The following is a 21,302-nucleotide window of genomic DNA, read 5'->3' as shown; positions in this document are numbered from 1 at the left end:
AAAAAAAAAGAAAATGTTTAGAGTATTTTTCATGATATATTTATTAATTAAATATTTACAGAGTAATTAAATTAGTTTAAGAATCTCTTACGTATGTTTTACATAGATGTGATTCAGACTAAAAATTGTAAATAATTTTTACAAATATAAATGCTGTTGCATGAAGAAAAATATGTACTAAGTCCTAATTGGATTCAGCTGCATGGGATAGAAATGCAACTATAATCTCTTAAATAAGTAGAGATTTATTTTTCTTGTGTAAAAAGAAGTCCAGAATTGGACATCCAGGGTCTGGTACAGCAACTCCAAGATAACATCAAAAATTGCTTTTTGATTTTCCAATTCATCATCTTAAGCTTTCTGCTTTCTTCTCTATGCTCATAAAGTAGCTTCTGTATGTCTAGTCTTTGTGTCAGCAAGACATGGGAAAGATGAAAAAAAAAATAGGAAAGATGAAAAAAAAACAGCAAAAGTATATACCGATGAGTCTGTCCATTTAAAAAAGTTTTCCTGAAAGCCCTGAACATTTCTTCCATGTTTATCTCGTTAGCCAAGGTGGAATCCCACGTCTACCCCAGCTCCAAGTTATTATGGTCAGGTGGGCATTTTAATTAGACATACTGCTATTCAAGACACAGCCCATTGATAATAGATTCTATTAATATGCAAGGTTTTTATTAATAACAAGAAAGGAGAAATGGATATCGGAGAGACCACTGGCGATGACTGCCATACTCATTATCAACTTTGCAATCAGATCCCAAAAGGCTAAGATGTCGTTAAAGAGATTGCTAAAAATAGCAGTTCATGTAGCTTCAGGGGCAGCAAAGATAGCACATTTCACTGCCTTTTATGATTTAATCATTTACTGCAGTGATTACTGGAATAATCATTTACTGAATGCCGTGGCGATTCAAGGTGGAGAATTTAAAGTGTGGAGTCATTTACACCTGCATTTTTACTTCCTATCTTCCAACTATGTAGGATTGGCCAAATTATTGAACATCTGTTGACATTTGTTTTCCAATTTATGAAATAGGAGACTTTTTAGAGTGAGCACAGTATTTTGCATGAAGTAGATTCAAAATTATTAGATGACTTCCCATTTTCCTCAAAATTCATGTAATCAATGATGATTTTCAATGACGGAGTAAGATACTCAGGAGAAAGAAAACTGAGTGTCAATGAAATTTTGATTACTTCTCTTTTCTGGCTCTGTAAGTAAACAAGTCTGAGTAAACCATCTGTTGATTTTAAGAACTATGGCAGGCTTTGTTTTAAGCTGAGTAGGTATTCAGTAGAATGTAAATGTACTTTAAAGCTGAAGAACATAGTAAAACGAATTGCACATTGACTGTGTTTCTACGTATGACAAGAGAAACAGTTTTGTATTATTCTGGCCATCACTTGAAGATTAAAGGTGATTATCTTTGCTTCTACATGGCAGAGATGGGAGAGCCCCCCCTGGTTGCTGCAATATTTCCAGCCAGTAGGAACAGGCACATTGTGACTGGAGATTGAATCGTACCAATAATGTCACCTTACACTTAGAAAGAGTTATGGTGATAAACCGATTCTGGGTTGCTACAGCAAGAATCAAGAATCAGCCCTTGCTTTTTGGTCTAAGTTAACCAGGTAAAGTGCCCACCTGTGTCTAGTCCTCCTGTTCTCTTTGAGACTTACACATACCCTTTGATTTATTTTGTCTGCAGAAATAACTTCATATCAGGCAGATTCAGTCTCAGTATTCCATGTGGCATTTATGGAGTGCCCATAGGTGTTGGCTCAGGCTATCAAATGTGAGCATAAAAGAACAGAAGAACACTAGGCATAAGAAGAAACAGAAGGCAAGAATTTAACCATGACCAAATCTTAGTAATAGCAAACTAGCAGGATGACTCAAATAACAATGGAGACAAGAACGTAGGCACAGTGGTCGGAAGGAAGTAAGAGCTAATGTTTAATAGTGCTTAGTTTTCACTCCACACTGAACTCTGTGCTTTTACTACCTCATTTAATCATCATAGCTGCCAGTATTAGTTTACACGAAAGAAGTTAACTATGGTGTTTAAGGTCATAGCACCAAATTCAGGCAGTTTAATTGCAAAGTCTGTACTTTTAAATGATATTCTATATTATAGCTACATAAAAATAACAAATAAATTAAAAATAAATTGAAAAGGAAGCCTTACTCTTGCTGAGTTCAGTGCTTTGGAAAAAAAAAGAAAACCTTGATAGATTGACCCATCCACGTTTATAACTGGAAAATTCCATAGCAGGTGGGCACCTGTAGGCTAAACTAGCAGTTCCAAAGAGATGCCTTTAACTGATATTGTTCACTAATAGCAAGATTTATCACAGACATTATGGAAGTCATTTAATGGCTATAGTACTCATGGAGACACGTTCTGGGAATATATGTTTCAGGCTGCTGCAGTTCTTTTCAGATCAAATCATATTTCTTGTGGAAATAGTGTAGTGTTGACTGATGGATCATCGAACCTGAAGGGATAGTTCAATGGGTTTGTATTCTGAAACTGAAAAAAAATGTCAATTTTTATTTGCTCTTAGACTCATGTTTTGAATCAAATAATATTAGATGCAATGGGAATGTTCGAGAAAACTGCCTCAAGTTTGCTTGTTAAATATCCATGCTTCATTTTTAAGACCAGGATAAAAGTATGTGACAAAAGCATGTAGAGATTATTGAACAATGATTTTCTCATGAGGGACCAATATGTCTACATTAATTGATTCTTGAATAAGAAATGGTGGGTCTCAGCTAAGAAAATATAGTAAATAAAAGTTAGTTTGTTAAAAAAGAAAGAGAGAAAGAAAAAAATCAATAACTACTCTTGTTTTAATAAAGGAATCCCCGCAAGTGTCCTGTTGAAAATTATAAATGGGAGAAGCATTGTGAATAGAACTGGAGGGCTATTACGACCGCTTTTAAGATTACTTAAGTATTTAATTTATTATATGTGATGTTTTAAAACAGTGTTTTAGGTGTGTGTAAAATACAGTGGATGTAATATTTTTCTTTTTTTGTATAGTATTGTCCTGTTTTAAAGGAAGAAGTCTTTTGACTTTCCATCAGAAAGGAAAGAACAAAGAAAGGCAGAGAGTTTTGTGCTGGGTAATCTACTAAAGGGTGAATTAACTTCTCAGCAGACCAAATGTGGTTCACCAGGAATGTTCATTCCAGTAATATTAAAGAATAAATTCTCCCTATGTCTTTACTGTTTTTTTTTTAATGTAAGAAACTATTTGTTTGATATTATTATTCTTGAAATGCTAGCCTTGGAAATATTTTTTTAAAGATTTAATATCGATGAGATCTTACACAGACAATTCCAAAAAGGAGGCTGATTTCCCATTAATTTGGAGGAAAAAGTGTTTTTTTTTTTTTTTAATTTTAATGTATGATTGCATGCTACAATTACTAATGACAAAAGTATTAAGTCTTATTTCAAGCAGGAAATGATTTTAGTCCTCTGTACCACATAAAATCAACTTGGAATATAATATGAAAGAGAAAATTAATGTTGATATCATAGTAAAACCTGTACATGATTTATGGGGGGAATTAGAATTGCATTACCATTTGTGTGTGTGTGTGTGTGTGTGTGTGTGTGTGTGTGTGTAGGTAATACTCATTCTAATTAAATACACAAGGTTAGGAAAGAGGAAAATTAATAGTTATACAGGACAGTGGTGAGAAAGTAGGAATAAAAACAATTTATACTCCAATATTAAACTTATTTTCTCCTTCACTCAGACGTCTTGTATTATAACCTCAATCTACCTGAGAGAGTTCAAAAGAAGAACAGTCTTTCTTTCTTTCTTTCTCTCTTTCTTTCTTTCTTTCTTTCTTTCTTTCTTTCTTTCTTCTCTCTCTCTTTCTTTCTCTTTCTTTCTCTTTCTTTCTTTCTTTCTTTCTTTCTTTCTTTCTTCTCTCTCTTTCTTTCTTCCTTTCTTTCTTTTTCCTTCCTTCCTTCCTTCCTTCCTTCCTTCCTTCCTTCCTTCCTTCCTTCCTTCCTTCTCTTTCTTTCTTTCTTTCTTTCTTTCTTTCTTTCTTTCTTTTTAAACATTTTATTTTTAACTAATTTCTCTACCCAGCGTTGGGCTCGAAACCACAACCCCTAGATCAAGAGTTGCACGCTCCACTGACTGAGCCTGCAAGTGCCCCAAGAACAGCTTTTTTAAAACTTCCTTTTCACAGAATGTTTTCCTGCTAAGAAAATGTATCCACATTACTCAAATAATTTATATAATGTAATAACTTTTAAAACTTTTATCCCCAATTGAAAACAATATCATGATGTGTGAAATCATTGTAGATTTTATAAATATTCATATATAATCAGGTGTATTACTTTATTTATAATCTTGGGAATTTATATATTTTTTTGGTTTACCTATTTATAGTATAAAGATAAATGACTATAAAAGTACATGTGTTATTTGGCATTTTGATGTCTATTGAGAGAGAGAGAGAGACTTGTGTCCCCATAAAAAAGGAAATTGCACTCATTGAACCAACCATATACAACTATTTATTGTGTATAATAGTAGGGAGCTGAGAATTCTTTTTATATTCAAGTGGCATAATTCCAGTTATATCATGGTATTTCTAGCAATTTATCACATAGTTTCCCATGGGGAAATATCACTTTTAGTCTTATCTATCATTGTTTACTTCAAAACTGTGTAGTGTGTAGGTGACTATTTATAGGCAAGATAAATTACGTTGCAGCTTTAATTTTTCAGGTTTACAACTCTCACTCGTGACATGGAAAATGAAAAGATTTAAAATCCATTTCAAGCATGTAACTATAATTTCATAAAATTTTATGTTCCACAATATATAATGTGTGATAAATGATGTGAAGTACAGAAAATATTCACCAATACTGCCTTTTCGTGACTGTAAGTTTGGCGCCTTTTAAATAGGGCTGAATGATCAGGCCTGAAAGTTTCCCTTTTCTTTGTTGAAAAATGTACAAAATAGTTTACAGTGAAATTAAAAATGAAATAAGAGAGGAAGTGCATTATTTAGAGTAAGTCAGGACAACTGAGTTTCGTTTCCAAGGCTCTCAACTTTTGAGCTATGATATATCAGAGAAATATTCTGATATCCCAAGCCCCAGGCTCCTTATTCTCTGTGCTAAGGAGAAAAGGATTATTAATGATGTCAAAAAGACAATACTTATAAAAATAATTAGTACATTTGTATAAATTATTCAAATGGAAAATCTTAGTATAATTAGTAATAATCAAATGATCCCATTTTATTTTATTTATATTGTTCTCTCCACACAAACCCAAGTCTGATCATAAAGCTTATGCCTGCTACTTTTACTCCATGTTATTTTCCCCGTGTTCAGGGAAAGCTGATGGAGCTTGAAATTGATGGAGTCCTTTCTAATCCTGGCATCAATCTATATTCTCAGTCCCTGATGCCTTTTCGTGCTACTGACTTTTCCCTCGGTGAAGTGCTGTAACACATTTACATACGAAATCTTGATGAAATATGGTTGATGGAATTTATCTTATCTGAAAGAATCAGAAAGCTAAGGTTTGTTTTGATCATTGTTTGTTTTGTTTTGTTTTGTTTTTTACTCTTAAATGTTTTTAAGTTTACAGGCACATACCATTTTGATTTATTAAACATTATAAGGTGGCTTTCTTGAGCCAAATGGCCCCCAAATAGCAGCAGATATTTTCAATGCACATAATGGAAAGAACTCTGGGCAGAGTTGGATAACCCAGTTTCTATTCTGACTTCTGTAATTAACTAGCTCTATGATATTGAGGAAATCACTTAGCCTTTCTGATTCTCAATTTCCTCATTTGTGGAATGAAATAATTAAAACCATGTTCTCCAAGGTACTTTCTAGTTTCAAAGGCCTGATTTTACTCCATGACAGGAGCTGTGTATGAAAATCATTTTTTCTTTTTTTTTTTTTAAATCTCCTTCTCAGCAATGCAAAATACATTAACAATGTTTTTAGAATATCCGATCCCAAGTATATTTGGGTTTAATTCTTGCCTAATGATCAACAACCAGAGTGGTCAGTCTCTTTAGTCAAGGATTTATGCAATGGTCTGGACTGGCCAATTCAAGAGTCATGGTACAAATAGTTCTACAACACAAAAGATACACTTAAACCTTAGATAGGCAGCTTTTTTTTTTTTTTTTTTTTTGGTATGTGAACTGATCTATATCTGAGCTGACTATTCAAATGCCTTATTATTTTCCTTCCTATGAAGAGGACCAATAAATTCCAAGCATCATTAGCAGCAAGTGTGTGCTCAAAACCAACAAATGACATGCTAACTTCTCAGAGAAGGCTTCAAGATATAAAATGAGTGAAAACCTTGTTATTTCTGTGAGCATAGATAGATCATAGGAGCAAAAGTACTCAACATTTTATAAGGCAATATAAATGCAGCCTGTTTTAAACTAAAATATAACATTATTTTGTGTGTGTGTATGTGTGTGTGTGTGTGTGTGTGTGTGTGTGTGTGTGTGTTTTATGTGAGAGGAATCAAAACTTGGAATTAAAGAAAAATTATGTTCGGCCCAAAGTGTTTCCCCTCCAAAAATGCTAGGGGATTGGGCTTAGGCAGCAGTTAAATTGTAGTATCATAAAGACTCAAGCAGAGAATTTCAAAAGCATTCTGTGGATTACTACTAGTTTTCCAGTGTGTACCCATGATTCTAAATTGAAGAAGAGGACTGGGAAGGGAGTGTGAACCATGGCCCTGCCTCATTCCTTCTATATTCTGCACAATGCATAGCTGCTAAGCTTTCATTTTAAGACATTATATGTTAAACATAAATCCTTAGAATGGCTGGCTTAGAGAACACTGGTATGGAACACAATAAAATGAACATATCTGTGCATTTGGTTTAAGTTTAATGAACTGTCACTCTTTGAGCTGCAGGAGCAGAGACCTTTACCACAATGTAAGTGTCTGTACAGAATGAGACAACACATCTCATTTGACTTCCCACAGCAATTTACTTGATGAAAGCTCTTTCCTGGATCCTGAGTTCAGCATAACTAGATCAATTGCCCAGGTTTCCTTGGTTCCAAAGTTAAGGTTCACAGGTATTTCACTTTGACAAAAAAAAAAAAAAAAAAAAAAAAAACCACATTGTTTCAAATTGTATAAAGGATGAAGAAGTAGCAATAGTAAAATCTGCTGTGCTTTTTTTTTAATTTTTATTTTTAATGACTTTAGGTGAAGAAAACAGATTCTCTACCTATGTTGATCTTTGAGGACTTACGTTGGATTTGTCCCCAAATCTGTGACACCTGAATACAATCAGTATTCAATAAATGCTATTGCATGCAAAAAGAACATGGATGGTTTTGTTTTGGATTTTTTTTTTGACTGGAAAAACCAAATTCAGAGTAGGAGATTTATGAGTTCATTCTATGAGGAAAAGTACAATTTCAGTAATTGATTTGATATCAGAAAGACTCCCTCTCTCCTCCTTATTTTTCTCATTCTGCTTTTGTATGCAGACTAAATTTTCTTCTATTTTCAAGACACCTTCATTATGTTGTCCAGGGTACAGGGTGAGGTGGAGACTATCTTGGTAGTAGTCAGCTATTTCTTTGACTGGAAAGGCATATGTGAACATTGGCCAGACCTACGATCTCTTCCTATGGTATGGTCAAAGGGACAAAGTGCAGTGATTAACAATATTACTAGATTCACAGGGTGAATTTGTACAGGGTCACTTATACAAAGGAGGGAGCAGATGTATGTACTAGAAATAGTGGAGTATGGATACAGGCAGGGAAAAATTAAACAAGCAAACAAATAAAATAATGTGTCAGAAAATTGAGGCACTGTGACATAATGATTTATGAGAAATATATATTTGGCCACTCAGATGATCAAATATATACTTCTCAGATATATATGGTCTTCGTTCACAGTTCCTGAAAATGCTTGACAGCCGTAAAACTGTCATGGGTATCTTGTTATTAATGAAGGTGACTTTTGGACCCCACTGTGGGGAAAGGGCTGGTTGCAATGGGGGCCAACCATTTGATTAAAGGTTGACCTTCAATCCTACCCCCTGCCCTCAAGGAAGAGGAGAGGGGCTGGACACTGAATCAGTCAATGGCCTATGACTTAGTCAATCCTGACTATAAAATCAATGATAGCTCCATAAAAAAAACAAAAAGACTGAGTTCAGAGAGCCTCTAGGTGGGTGAACATGTGGAGACTGGGGAGAATGGCACCCCAAAGAAAGCATGAAATCTCTGTGCTCCTCTATGTATCTCTTTATCTGGCCATTGATTCATATCCTTTATCCTATCACTTAATAGACTAGAAAATGTAAATATTTCCCTGATATCTGTGAGCCACTCAAGAAAATTAAAACAACCTAAAGAGTGGACTGTTGGAACCTCTAGTCTGTAGCTGATCAGTCAGAAGCACAGGTGTCATAGCCTCAATATGGCAACTGGAGTCTGATGTGACAGGGGTGGGGGGGAAGTGTTCTTATAGGACTGCATCCTTAACCTGTGGAATCTGATGCTGTTTCTAGGTAGATAGTGTCAGAATTGAGTTGAATTCTTGGACAGCCTGTTGCTATTTGAGAATTGCTTGGACTTGTGTGTGGGGAACACTACTCCACACATTGGAATTGGGTTCAGGAATCCTAAAAGAGTTGGTGTGAGTAGATGCACGTAACCAAGAAATCAAAATTGTCTCTTTAATCAAGTCATGATTATTTTTTTAAATGAAGTATTAATAATATTAGATTTCTGTAAGTACCTACAAGTATTAGTTTTCCATTGCTGAATAACAAATTCCCACAAATTGAGCAGCTTAAGGCTCACAGTTCTGCAGGCAGAAATTCAGCACAGAATAAAGGATTTCTTTGTTCAAGGCCTCACAAGATTGAAACCAAGGTGTCAGCAGGGCTATTTTTCTCTCTTGAGGGTGAGAAAATCAGCTTTCAAGCTCATTCAGACTGTTGGCAGAATTTTTCTTTGCTATTTTAGGCCTCAGGTCCCCTTTATACTGCTAGTGGGGATGTGGGACTGCCCTCAGCTCCTAAAGATTGCCCCTTTGTATCCAAGCAAGTTGGAGCATGGGTTTCTAATTTCCTCTTTTTACACCTGGAAAACAATTCTTAAGCTTTTAAAGGTCACATGTGATTAGGTCTGGCCCACCCAGCATAACATAACTATAAGAGTTAAATCCATAGTCTTCACAGTCCTGGGGAATATGCAGGGAATGTACATTAAATCTTGGGAAATATGCAATATGGCAGAATACTGACCACCCCACCATATTTTGGAGTTCAACCACAATTGATAATTAAGGCTTGATTTGGATTCAAGACTATATTTAATAAATACAAGTTTTATGATCTAAAATAATACAATGAAGTATGATTGGACCCGGATTAGTCTTAGAAATTTTGCATATAGCTTCTCTTAATCAGCAACCAATGGTATATGGAGAGAGTAGAAAATTATTAAATGCAGGGAAAGGTGATAAGTAAACAAACCTTTTGTTTTTTTTTTTTTAGATTTTGGAAATAATGCAAGTATAAATCTGTAACATTCATGTCAGTTTTAGGAAAATGAGGTACACACACATATACACACACAATTCTATGGATTCCATGCATTATTAGGAAAATTTAATAACAAAGCAATTCAATAGCTTCTGAAAAGCAATTAAACTTTGAGAGATTTATTCATCATTTTAGGTCTCAGTCAATGTCAAATTAAGCATCTGCTTTTATAATTCTGAATTCCTTAAAAAAAAACTTTGACCTTTAAAAATGAAATAGCTTGAAATCGATTTATTTCACTACACATCCAATAATATATATTTGCAGAAAGCAGTCAAAACTGAGGTTCATGCATCTGTGAGAGCTGTTTGCATTTTTTCTTTTTTTTTTCTTTATATCTTTCTTTTTTATTCATTACTTTATTTTCCTTTTAAAGTCAAAGTCAGTGAAATTACTATCTCTTTGGAAGTTTCTTGGGAATCTTGTTATCCCTAGTGGGAAACAAGTGAACCCTGAGAATGATTCCTTCCTTAATATGCTTATAATGAGAGATTTTAGAGAAACATCTCTGATTAACCTGTATTTAGAAATAAGATGCATTTTACTGCGTTTCTTACACAGAAGAGTTACTGTTTCTATCTCTCATTAACACATTGCAATTTAGCATTAAGAGTACTCATTTTCATATTATTAGGCAAAAAAATGAATATTTAATGTATACTTTATCATGCAAATAAGATAATATTTATGACACTGTTATAGGATATAAGACTGAGAGATATGAATTCTTAACAGTAAATTTGACATGAAACTGCTTGACTCACAATACAAAGAAAGCAACCTGGTTAAGTACTTGGATTTATTTTTTTCTGCTTTTGTGATATTATACTTTCAAAATCCATTTAAAGTAGTTATTGTAAAGTGAGGAAAGGAAATAAAAGACTTCAGTGAGGTGGCTTTGTCCTTTAACACATAAAGCAATCCCCACAGTAATGCATGCTACAGAAAATAGGTCACCTTCAAACCACCTTTGAAATAAGCAGATAATGTGATTTTCAGATTGTGTTCTTAACAGTGTTGTTTTATAGAATGTATATCTATTTAGCCTTTTATTTATTTTGCAAAAATGTGCATGTGTGAGCACATGAAAACACATACAAATATTCTGTCTTTCTCATTTATCTCTGATATATATATATATATATATACACACATATCTAAATCTGATGTATATATATATATATATATATATATATATATATATATACACATATCTAAATATTCCCACACACATACATATGCCTATTTATTTGGTTATTAGTTCATTGTGAGACAGTACATGTGCTAATGAGTTTTTCTCAAATGAAATGTAGTGATTCAATTAAGTTTTTAATATTATGAATTTCTATATGCTTCAAAGAAAATTATGATATACACAATGTGCAGAACCTTAGAAAAATTTTCATTGGAATATTTTATTGATATAGTAGTAAATTATATTTTCTTTAACATAAATGCTGTTCATTCTTTTCTAGTTGACTATTAATTGTTCCAAATACATGATTGGCACTATATTATTGAGGTGATTTCTAACTATAAATGTGATATCACTTTGTATTTTAAATAAAAACACAAATATAACATGCTTTTTAATTATATAGTAAATGCATATGAAAACTTCTATAGAAAAATGTGATTTGGGAGACAAGAAATTGTAAAAAGACACAGTGTTTTGAGTGAGTATCTTTTTTGCTATGACCCATATTGTTCCCCACTGGACTCCTGTCACCTTAATAACAAGTTGTAACTTATGTTCTCTATTCCAGTGGCTAGTGCAATAACTAATGGGCAATCCAAAGCATTCTTGAATACAACTATTCTCATTAATGTGTCCATTATAATACAGCCTGGTTTTGCTCAAACGAACTGATGTATGTTACAAAACCGATACTTGGGTAGCTTGTGGCTAATCTAATCCCCTGGCCAAAAATTCAGTGTTTGTTTGTCTTTTCCTCTTAAGAGAGACCCATTTTTGAGAGTTAAGAAAAAAAAAAATGACTTTACATGCATCAAATTAAAAGAGAACTGATTTAGTTGAAGAGCTAGACTCAGAGATACACAGAGTTAGACTACTTGATTTGAATCTTAGCTTTGTGTCTTTCCATTTGTGTGTCTTGGGCCAACTCAGCTTCTCTGTGCCTCAATTTATGCATCTGCAAAGTGAGACTGTTAATAGTAGGGTTGTCCTTATAGGGTTATTCTAACTATTAAAGTGGCTTCAGACACATAAAACCTTTAGAAAATTGCCTGGAAAAAGTAGAAGCTTGATAGTGTTTTCTATCATTATTTTGTATCCAATTAGTTTTCTTGTATCTATGAATATAAATTAATGTAAATGGAAACAAATATCGCTATACTGGGATCATTTGGATGTAAATGCAGATAAATGAAGGGAAATAGACATTCGGAAGTTAAATTCTCTAAGGTATTTTCCAAATTTTATGATGTAAGTGTTAGAATCCACATTTTATGTATGATGATTCTGACATCCAAAGAAACTTAGTAACTTCTACAATAACATCCAGCTAAGAAGTAATGGGTTTGGGATTTTTAACCCCAAATGTTTGAGGCTTGTGATCATGGATTTTAGACCATTCCATATTTTAAATCAGAGGTAATATTTGAGTCTGTCTGATTTATTACAGTTCTTAAATGCATATACAAAGAAGTTGGGATAGAACATAGAGCTTTTGAAAATTAAATTTTACATTTTGAAATATTAGAATTTCATTAGAAAGAGTTCACTTATCATATTTGTCATGCTAGCACATCACTGATTAGTTTGAGAACTAAATAAAGCTTATAAGATGTGTAACACGGTGTCCTGTATTCAGTAAGGGCTAATTACTTTTATTATAAGTAATAATATGGAAAAATAGTAATGAGTAGCAATAAATTAGTGAATGATATCTAACTATAATAATGTGTAATTATTATTTAAAGCTCACTTTTATCTAGAATAAATCATCCTCTGAAAAATAATCACATTTGAAATCATACAGAAATTCACTTTCATTTCAAATAGAGATTCCATTACTGAACATTTGATAAGAACAGTTTATTGTCAGGGAATGTTTTGTTACCTAAAACCTGGCTTTGTGAAAAGTGCTTTACAGCTTTGGAAATGTAGGTAAGAAATTATTTTAACCTTCTCCCATATTTTTTCCCCCAAATCCAGGCACCACGCCAATGACCTCTCAAACTTCTCCAGAACTACTTATTAATATGTTGTGACACTCTCAAATGATATAATGTAATCTGGGTGAGCTGAAGTTGTAAAATATGACAATCTACAAGACGAGTTAGGATACCCCTCATATGTAACCACACATGCAATATTCAAGGAGAAAAAGAAAATGAAAGAGAGCATCGGGTGAATAGCATATTTTTTTTTTCTTTAACAGGATATAAAATATATCCTAGCACATCAGATTTTGTTACTCTCCAGAATTGCAAATAGTCTTTGTTCTTCTTTGCCCTGCCTTGGCATACCTCTGGGGAGGTGCGGGCCTTTTTGAAATGCATTTCTACTTCCTTACATAGAAGGTGAAATATTTCCAGATGATAAATAGCTTTGGGTCTGTAACCCAGGCAGGGGAGTCCTCAACTCACTTTGGGCTGTTAAAGGGAATTTCCAACCTTGTAAAGTGGTATTCCTCTTGCTCAAATGGCAGCAATCATTTGAGGAAGAACAAATGAGTCCCTTCAGGGAGTAGGATGGCATAGAATGTCAAATATTCTTGAACCTTAAGTGGCGTCAGAGAGAAATTTTGCATTATAACTTATTCAGGCAGAACTATAGATCATCTTTGGGTCTAGTCTTCTTTTGTCAATAAGCAATGCCTTAAACATAATCCAATGGCTTTGTAGCCAATGCAATGGCCTCTGTGACGGTTCTGAGAACAGAATAAGCATGAATTGGAAAGTGAGCAACTATAAAAAATGACATACGAATATTTTATAAGTATACCAAGAAGCATATCAAAAAAGTAGGTTTTTTTGGTTTCTTGGTGCAAAAGGAAATTATTTCAACCAAAGAAACTTGCATAAAATTTTCTCCTACTAGTTTTGACTGGTTTATCCGAGGGATCCTGTATATAAATAAGACAGTTATAATATTATTTCAGATCACATGCACCAACTGTTGAACCATAATATTAAAGCATTCCACAGGTTTTGTAATCATTTGAAAACTGAAAAGGAGTACCACAACTTATATGCCATTACTACACCCAAATTTACTGATGCATACCCTGTACAAGGAGCGTTTCCCTCACATTGAGTGTGTTTATGGAGATGACTGGAAGGAGATGCCATAACTCAAGGATCTCTACATTAAGTAGGGCTTACTTTTATACTGCTACATTTGCTCATATATATTTTGAGACTAAAGAACTATTCTAAGACAGAATAGTAAACACTTAAAGACATGTCAGGAAGTTTCGTTTTCCAGCAGACAAATTCAGAATGGAGGCTGGTTCCCTGAAAAAGAGATGATGATAAGTAAATATTAACATGCATGATCCAGGGCACCTGGGTGGCTCAGTTGATTAAGCGTCTGACTTCGACTCATGTCATGAACTCGCGGTTTGTGGGTTCGAGCCCCGCATGGGGCTCTGTGCTGACAGCTCAGAGCCTGAATCTTTCTTCAGATTCTTGTCTCCCTGTCTCTCTGTTCTTCCCCGTTCTCTCTGTCTCTCAAAAATAAACATTAAAAAAATTTTAAATGCATGATCCTTCTAAAATTAACAGAAATTAAAGACACAAAATCCAAATGCAGTGTTTGAAAGTTGCTTTGATCTATGCTCAAAATATAAAGAAAGAACCAAGAAAGATCTTTGAAGAGACAAGTGGGGAAAATGGAATATGGGCTGGTTATAAGGTGGTGATAGGTATTTTAAGTAATTTTCTTAAATGAGATTTTGACATTATGATTACATAGGAAAGGGCCTTATTTTCATGAAGTTGGTGTTTCAGTATCATGTAGGTAATTGTTTTGATGTTCACAATTTTAAAACGTTTATATATATATATATATACACACACATATATATACACACACACACATATATATATATACACACACACACATATATATATATAAGATACAGGAAATGTTAGTAATTATTTAATCTAGATAGTGAGAATATAGGCCTTCCTTGTATCATTCTTTTAATTTTTCTGTTGGTTTGAAGTTCTTTTTAAAACAGTTTTCGTAAAGGAAGATGATAGAGTGCCCACACATTTTCATTCCTCTCCTGAGACCGTCAGTAATCTACAATATAGGAACAAAAGTATTAATGCATAATCTTGATGAGAATGATGTGGAGGGCAGGTTTTAAAACAGTATGTGAGGTACCATAGTACCTTATGGGCACATGGTTAATAATTTGCAAGAACATACACCAAATCCAGTATTCGCTGAACACAAATTTTGGTTCTCAGGCAGCAACGAAATCAAAAGTTTTTTGTTTTTGTTTTTTTTTTTTCAAAAATCAAAATCCAAAGTTTCTCCTTCCAACATAACTCCTGTGCTCCCCGGGCCTAGTAACCACCCCCTATCCCGGCAAATAGCAAATGAAAAGAAAATCACTGCTGGACACAGTAATAGAAAAAACATTTTCTATTTTATGTGTATTTTCAACCCAGAGAAAAAGAAGACTAAATCCCTTATTTTGTGCAGCAGTTCCTAAAATATAATCAAAGAGATGCTAGTAAACATTTAACTTTAAATTAGCTTTCTCAAACTTTTAGACACTGGAATCCAGATTTGCTGATGCTCCGAAGCTCGTTAAAGCCTTTCTCGGCATCATATTTTCATGCTCCATCTCAGATGACTTGGAAAACGTCCGAAAAACACCACCACCGCTTCCACAAAACAACTGCTCTCACAGTGCGGATTTCTACATCTCGTGTTTATAGAACTGTGTTTCCGGGAGAAATTTTAAATGTCAATACTAAAAAATGATATTATTGAAATTGGCTGCTTTAGTCAGTAAATACAGTCAGCACCTACTCAGAAACAGCTTTGAAAAAAATAATTGGAGGGGCGCCTGGGGAGCTCAGTCAGTTAAGTGTCTGACTCTTGCTTTCAGCTCAGGTCAGGATCTCCCAGTCTGTGAGATCGAGCCCCAGGTCAGGATCTGTACTGACAGTGCAGATCCTGCTTGGGAATCTCTCTCTCCTCTAACCCCCTGTCGGTACCCTCTCTCGAAATAAATAAATAAACATTTAAAAACATAATTGGAATAAGAAACCTTTCTTGCTGCCATTTTTAAATTGCTGTAAATGAAAATAATTTCATCCTTGTGGAATCATTAGCTTTCTGTATGTGTGTGGCTTAAAGCCCCGTGTAAAACGACATCATGTGCTTTGTCATTGTGAATTAACACAGCCCAAAGATGAGGCAAGTCACGAAAATCCTTCTTCTGAAACCCTCCCTCTTTCTTTATGGAAATGACACTAAGAAGTAGCTTCACAGTATAAGCTAAGCCTGCATTTCATTCCTGAAAGATTTAAGAAACAAATTCCTGGGGCGCCTGGGTGGCTCAGTCGGTTGAGTGTCCGACTTCGGCTCAGGTCATGATCTCGTGGTCTGTGAGTTCGAGTTTGATCTCTGCTTCGGGCTCTGTGCTGACAGCCCAGAGCCTGGAGCCTGCTTCAGATTCTGTATCTCCCTCTCTTTCCGCCCCTCCGCCCCTCCACCACTCACACTCTTGTCTCTCTCTCCTTCAAAACTAAATAAAAATGAAAACACAAAAAGAAACAAATTCCATCTACAGAGATCAACATCTGGAATCACTGAAGTTTCACATTTTTTGATTCATAAAAATTATGTTTTTGGTCTTGATAATTACCTCTAAAGGAGCTAAACAGAAGAACACACATACACACACGTACATTCATCTTACTATTTATGAAAAAAATAGGCAATGCTCATTAAATCATTCAACTTCCTTGAATGAATAATGTGCACGTCAAAAATTATTCTGTAGAGGGGTACCAGCCTGGCTCAGTTGGTACAGTCTTGGGGTCCTGAGTTTGAGCCCCACATTGGAGATAGAGTTTACTTAAAAAATTTTTTTTGAAGAATTTCAAGTGATACTGAAAAATAGTTATGGTATTTTGTTAGTGAAAGTGTTAAAAAAAACAGAAAGTGTTGACTTTTTTTATATCATGTCATATGTGTATATAGTCAGAGAATAATAAATATAAAAGTACATATAGATATATTTCTATATGTATACTTTTTCAGTTATGTGTATTTTTATTTATAGCAATTTATATTCACTGAATATAACAAAGTGTACAGAAATTATAAAAGAAGCTATCTATCTACAATACCCACATCAGGCAGTCACTTATTTAATATTAGAAATGATGCTGGAAAAACACCTATACTTTAAGCTAGTTACTCATGTGCCAGTTCAATCACCACTGAATAACTAATTTTAAATATTGCCCACCAGGGGTCGTCTTTGTGGCTCAGTTGGGTAAGTGTCCCACTCTTGGTTTTGGCTCAGGTCATGATCTCCTGGTTCCCGAGTTTGAACCCAGCGTCAGGCTCCTTGCTGACAGTACAGAGCCTGCTTGGGATTCTCTGCCTCAGCCTCTCTCTCTGCCCCTCCCTCACTTGCGCTCTCTGTCTCTCTCTCTAAATAAATAAATAAACTTAAAAAAATAAAGACAAAAAAAGTTAAAAAATATATTGCCTGTCAGTGCAAGATATCTCAGGTGGTCCCCTATGAGGTATTGTCATGTAATGAACTGCTATAAAATTTCTGATCCTCTCAAGAGGTTTACATTAATCAACTTCATTCCCAGCTCAAAGTTTTAATGTATATTCACATATTTCTTCTGAAGTTTTAACCCCTACAAAATTCAGCTTTAAATTAGAAGGGAAAAGTAGAAGAGTGAGGAAGAACAGCAACTGAATTTAATTTCGATCTTGGATAGAGCCGCAAACACATTTGCTTTTCTATTCTTGTGTCTGTTAGAAAAGAAAACAGTTCTGATTTTAGCTAAATGTGGATTTTTTTTTTTTTTTTTGTAACTCTTCTTGGATCCCATTGTAAAAACCTTCTTAGAATGTTCACCCGCTTCCCACAATATTGCCACATATTCTTTGGAGCCATTGGCAAAATGGATGTAGTTTATAGAGTCTTTGCTTTTGCATTGAGCTTTTGCCCGGCTCATATCTTTAGATACATTTAAAAGAGAAAGCAATACCCACTGTGTTGAATATCTTTCATAGTATGGGTGAAATATGTAATTTGAAATTCCCAAGTTCAAAGTACATTTATCTACAGCTTGATTTTACACTTGAAATTTCCTCTGCTTCATAAGAGTTTGTAAAAAATTAGGAGGAAAAAATCTTCCTTCTGTCATTTATCACAATTTTCCTTAGACTTGAGTAAAATATACAGGAACTTGAAAAAACTCAAATCATGTGCTCTCTTTCTATTTTCCATTACTTCAATTGTAACACTTGTCCAGGTATCAATCCTTTGCATATGTTATTATACAAGTATATTTTCAGAGAAAATTTTGAAATAAATACAAATTCACAGAATGAATGCATTAATTTTAATAACATTAAATTGGAAAGATGATGCTATTTTATTGAACTTAAAACCAGAATGTTGAGTTTAAGAGCAAAGATATAGCCACTGTTATCTTTATTTTGTGTATGTTTTGATTTTACTAATACTAATACACAGAGCTTATTTGCAAAAGGATATTTATATGATTTAAGGTATTTCAAACCTTTTTTTGTGGGGTTTGAAACATTAAAAAAACGAGAACTCATTCTTCCCCAAATTTTGGAAGAATGGTGGGCTTGTAGGCAAATTTTGAGGCACAGTCCAAATGACTGTGAACACTAAAAGAATGTTTTTCCTTTGGTTGATCCATTGACTGAAATGAGCTTTCATTTATTTTTTTAAATTTTATTTTATTTTTAGAGAAAGAGAGAGAGAGAGCACAAGTGGGGAGCAGGGCAGAGGAAGAGAGACTCTAAAGCAGGCTCCATGCTCAACACTGAGCCCGATGATAGGCTTGATCCCAAAACCCTGGGATCATGACCTGGGCTGAAATCAAGAGTCAGATGCTCAACCCACCAAGCCTCCCAGGTGCTCTTGGAATGAACTCTTAAATCTAAAAATGTGGACTCTGAAATCAGATGGCCTTATACAAATGATTAGGCATAGGCTAAAACATTTTAGATCACCATCTGAATAAAAAAATGGTATTTATAATAACATACATGCTGTATAACTTAAATAGTGAGTATATTACTTATAAATATATATATGAGTATGCATATTCTTAGGGAAGTATAAATAATGTAATACTTACATTGTATGTATACATTATTGGATAATTTATAGATCTCCAAGTCTATGTTCCTCTTCTATCAACTCTTGGACTCCAGTTTGAAAAACATTGACTTAAAGTGTTGCAATGAAAATGTATCGTCTTTTTAGTCCTCCCCTGTTATTTATGTGTATCTTGTTACATACTATAATAGAGTGAATTGTACATGTGTTGAAGAAATTATCAGCGGTTCAAAACTTTTCTACATTACAAGATTTCAAATATATAGAAGGAATTAGAGCAAGCTATTTGTCTGCAAATCTGAAAAGATAATCAGTGATCCTATCCAACATTTAGCTGAGTAATACTGAATAACTCATTGAAAATCAGTCTGTTAAAATGAGATACTCTACTACACATAACTGTAACCATCTGGTGTGCCAAAACTCTCCTCTGCTTTCAAATAAGAAGGCACAATGATGATCAAATACAGTTGATCCTTGAAAAACACGGATTTGAACTTTATGGAGGTTAAACCTCACATGTATTTTTTTCACGAATACATAAGCTTATAGTATAGATAAATACAGTATAATGTTGTAAATGTATTTTCTCTTCCTTGTGTTTTCTTAATAATGTTTTCTTTTCTCTACCTCACTTTATTGTAAGAATACAGTATATAATACATAAACGTAGAAAATATGTGTTAATACACTTATTTTTGTTGTTGGTAAGGCTCTGGTCTACAGTAGACTATTAGTAGTTAAGTGTTGTGGGTGTTAAAAGTCATACACATATGTTCAACTGCTACAGGGGTCGGCCACTCTAAACCCTGCATAATTAAAGGGTCAACTGTGGATTAAAAGGTAAATGATGGAATCTCTGGGATATATACATGTATATATAAATATTTACCATGCATTTTTCTAATTTTTTGTGTGTATTTAAAATGTTTATAATCAAAGAGTTGGAAGGAAGGAAGGAAGGAAGGAAGGAAGGAAGGAAGGAAGGAAGGAAAGGAGGGAGGGAGGGAGGGAGGGAGGAAAGAAAGAAGGAGATGAAAATGAAAAAAGAACCACAAGATATTTCTTTAACTTTTCTGATGAAAAGTTATGCTGTAAGTATTTTTAATACGGGGCCATCCCTTTAATGGTGTTTTCTGTCTCTGTCTCTGTCTCTCTTTCTCCCCCCAAAAGCTCCATTCTGACTTAGATAAAGGAGAGGGCACTGTTAAATACACCCTCTCAGGAGACGGCGCGGGCACTGTTTTTACCATTGATGAAACTACAGGGGACATTCATGCAATAAGGAGCCTGGATAGAGAAGAGAAACCTTTCTACACACTTCGTGCTCAGGCTGTGGACATAGAAACCAGGAAGCCCCTGGAGCCTGAATCGGAATTCATCATCAAAGTACAGGACATTAATGATAATGAGCCAAAGTTCTTGGATGGACCTTACGTTGCTAGTGTCCCAGAAATGTCTCCTGTGGGTGAGTAGGCAAATCGAAATTTTGTCAGATGCTATGAGGCCTTTTCAACATTTCTTGCAGTTTGGTGTAAACATCTTATTTGTAAGCCAGAAGATTATTCCTCCACTGTAAAGGATGCAATTATTTTCAATTTTCCCATTTTTTTTGTCTCCATCTAAATATATAAATAGATTCATAAACATGTAGGATATATAGCATTTACCCTATTTTCCAGTCTTTGCATTCACCTGAGCTCAAAGAATTCCTTGTAATTAAGTACAAAACTCACTTTGTACTAAAATTCATTATCATTGCAATTCCAGATGCCTACACAGGTACCTACCGTACCTACCAAATAGCAGATAGTAATTCATGGTTCACAGTAAATCATCCAAAGCATGTGTTCTATATTTGTCTGGAGTGGTCCAGAAAGGAGCGTGCTATAGATGGAGATTCCAGAAGGATGATATTGTTTTGTTTTGACTGCAAGTAACCCATAGTAGTTACATCATCAAACCAGGAAGCAAGTATTATCGTGAACTCATTAGAATAAATTTACAATTCAGCTACCGTGTATATAAATTCATGGTATTAATTTATAGAATATAAATTCACATTTCAATATCAAGCTAAATTCAGAAGTTCTAAGATAATGTATTTTTGAGGTCAATGAATTAAGGATTATGGTTTTAATGACGATTTTAAATAACTTTTATTCCTCAGTCACCACTGCCAATCCCTTATTCTATTTCAAAGTAGCTTCTCCTGTCTAGCACATTAGTAAGAGAAAGCTACCCACTGCTCCCAGGTTACAACTTGAAACTCTTGTGGGGAGCCATTGCTAAGTTTCCTGTCTGACATTCCTCAGAAGGCTTCTGCTGGCCCTACAACCATCCCATTT

At 34.3% G+C, this 21,302-nt stretch overlaps 1 protein-coding gene across 1 annotated transcript in view; it reads left to right on the top strand.

Annotated features, from left to right (window-relative positions):
• CDH12 (cadherin 12) overlaps positions 1–21,302 on the top strand; it is a 1,058,455-nt gene that overhangs the window by 840,415 nt on the left and 196,738 nt on the right. Inside the window, exon 5 of the mRNA XM_040492478.1 lies at positions 20,128–20,422. Within this exon, the coding sequence (XP_040348412.1) occupies positions 20,128–20,422 (295 nt within the window). The remainder of the gene's footprint in view (positions 1–20,127; positions 20,423–21,302) is intronic.

Source organism: Herpailurus yagouaroundi, unplaced genomic scaffold (assembly GCF_014898765.1).
Source record: "Herpailurus yagouaroundi ecotype Mexico unplaced genomic scaffold, PumYag 29, whole genome shotgun sequence".
In the NCBI taxonomy this organism is placed as follows: domain Eukaryota; kingdom Metazoa; phylum Chordata; class Mammalia; order Carnivora; family Felidae; genus Herpailurus; species Herpailurus yagouaroundi.
This window is presented reverse-complemented; position numbering and strand designations above follow the sequence as displayed.